A 2,462-nucleotide genomic window follows, 5' to 3' on the forward strand; every position below is an offset into this window, starting at 1 on the left:
GTTGCCACCAAACTCTACTCAAAACCCGGCATCAACGGTGTCAACTCAGGCTCCTGGGCACACCTCAAGAATTACACCTACGGCAAAAACTTTTTTGCCCCCCAAAACCCCTGCTGCCGCAGCCCAATCCAGGCCAGACAAAAATACAACAAGCTCAAGCCTCACCCCGCCACCTAGTCCAACGCAAATCTTACTCACTGGCGTAGAAAACCTTCAAAGGGCCATGGAAAATATGCGAGAAGACCAGAGGAAAGCTGAAGTTGAAGCAAGGAAAAGAGACCGGGAACTCTGGGCGCAGATAGACATTTTGAAGCAGCAGTCTGTCATATCAGCAAGCAAAGAGGGTGAAGGTAGGGCTCCATTAGTAGATCTAACGCAGGGGGCATCAAGCAGCAGGAATCCGCTTCGACAGATACCAGCTAAGCTGGTGACAAGGTTGGATCTAACAGCAGTATCATCAGAGGAAAGGATAACCCCACGAGGGTTGGGATACCTCACACCAGATAGCTGCCACCCAGCCAGCCATGTGGAAGCACGGTCAGGTAGCCTCCCTGTCGGTAATCTCATAGTAACCAATCAGACACCTGGCATAGGGTCCACATGCAGCCCGCAGGAGAACTGGCAGCAGGGAACACTCGTGACTTCAACCCCATTAGTTGCCACGACACATCAGAACCTTCAAGAGTATGGATCAGGAAGCAGCGCACTGAATCAGCAGGTAGCTGAAAGGTGAGCCCCAGACTCAGGAAGCATAACTAACCATCAATATTTGGAATTAAGGGAGATGCTAAGCAGGGTTCCAAGATTGCCACCTCCACTTGAGAAGGCGGCACCTGACAGTTATATCGACTCACAATTTGTGGACGCCATATCCGTTACAGCCATGCCAAAGGGATTCACAAATCCAAACATGCCTCTCTTTGATGGCACGACAGATCCATTTGACCATATGAGCCAGTACAAGCAGAAGATGATGACAGTGACAGCTGTAGGGCAAGTAAAGGAGGCTTGCATGTGCAAGGAATTTGGATCCACATTGACGGAGCCAACACTTCAATGGTTTGTAAGCCTGCCCAATAGGTCGATCTGCACATTTGCTGAATTGGTAAATGTATTCACCCAGCAGTTTTCAAGTAGCCGGAAGCCACAAAAACATGCAGGAGACTTGTAGCGAATCGTCCAGGGAGCAGGAGAAACCATTGGGGAATACAACACCAGATTCAACAATGAGGGAGTTTGATGTTTCGACAGCAGTAGAAGCTTTCAGGAGGGGCCTCCACCATGACTCCGACATGTACAAGCAGCTAACTATGCACCCTTATCATAGCTTTGAAGCGGTACAAGAAAAGGCAGCTGCCGCAATCAGATTGGAGGAAGACATCCTAGCCAGAGCTAGCCTGCCTAATACACCAAGCGTATCCAGCACCTCAGCCGTAGATAAATCAGCAAGAAAGCAGTCTACTAGTAAGAGGGATGAAAGATACAGGTCATATGGAAGGGGAGTTAACAGGGTCGAAGAAAATCAACAACTCCCTACTCTGGCAGAGTATGGATTCACTACTGGCATCAGAGGAATCCTGAAAGCACTCAGGGAGATGGGAGATGGAGTAAGGTGGCCCAAGCCACTAATAGAAAGACAGGCATGGCGAAAAGATAGCAAGAAGAAGTGTGAGTTCCATCGTGACATTGGGCATAACACTGAAGACTGCTACACACTGCGAAGGGAGATCATGCGTCTGTTTGAGTAAGGAGAACTGAGCCACCTATTACCACGTGGGGGCAAGCAGCAGGATAGGCTTCGCGAAGCCTGCAACTCCACCCACATACACCAAGATAATAAACGTGATAATAGGCGGCTTAGATCTAAGTGGGTTGACATATTCAGCAGCTAAAAGGCATGCCACTGAGACTAAGGGAGATAGGCCAGCATATTCCTGCAGAATTTCTCACAGTGATCTACCTGCTGTTGCCTTTGATGAAGGAGATATATGTGACGAATGGGAACATCATGATGCACTCATTATCACCCTGTCAATGGCTAATTGTACAGTCACAAAGGTCATGGTAGATACAGGCAGCTCGGTCAACCTGATCATGTTAAAAACCATAGAAAACATGGGGTTCAGTGAGAAAGATTTGCAGAAGAAAACCATCCCGTTGGTAGGATTCAGTGGGGAAACAACCAACTCACTAGGCGAGATAGTCATCCCAACCTATGTGGGAGGGGTCAACAAACAGATTAGGTACCTAGTCATAGACGGACCCTCTACCTACAATGTCATCCTAGGAAGACCGTGGCTGCACCAGATGAAGGCAGTCCCCTCAACATACCATAAATGCATAAAATTCCCCACTCCATGGGGGGTAAAAACAATACGAGGAGATCAGGAGGAAGCTAGAGGCTGCTACAAAGAAGCACTAAAGTGCACCGCCAGCCCTCCAGCATAGCAATTATAGAAGCA

General features: G+C 48.5%; 1 protein-coding gene across 1 annotated transcript; it reads left to right on the forward strand.

Annotated features, from left to right (window-relative positions):
- Window positions 1-910: 910 nt before the first annotated feature.
- On the forward strand, window positions 911-1,748 carry LOC141630401 (uncharacterized). Its single transcript, XM_074443228.1, has 2 exons — window positions 911-1,059; window positions 1,127-1,748. The coding sequence occupies exons 1-2, from the start codon at window positions 911-913 to the stop codon at window positions 1,746-1,748; spliced, it is 771 nt and encodes a 256-aa protein (XP_074299329.1).
- Window positions 1,749-2,462: the final 714 nt, after the last annotated feature.

This window comes from Silene latifolia, chromosome Y, assembly GCF_048544455.1.
Source record: "Silene latifolia isolate original U9 population chromosome Y, ASM4854445v1, whole genome shotgun sequence".
Classification (NCBI taxonomy): Eukaryota; Viridiplantae; Streptophyta; class Magnoliopsida; order Caryophyllales; family Caryophyllaceae; genus Silene; species Silene latifolia.

Coding starts and splice junctions, on each gene's coding strand:
- LOC141630401 (XM_074443228.1), top strand. CDS start 911: ATGCCTCTCTTTGATGGCACGACAGATCCATTTGACCATATGAGCCAG. Junction 1,060..1,126: donor ACGGAGCCAACACTTCAATG/GTTTGTAAGCCT, acceptor TTCACCCAGCAG/TTTTCAAGTAGCCGGAAGCC.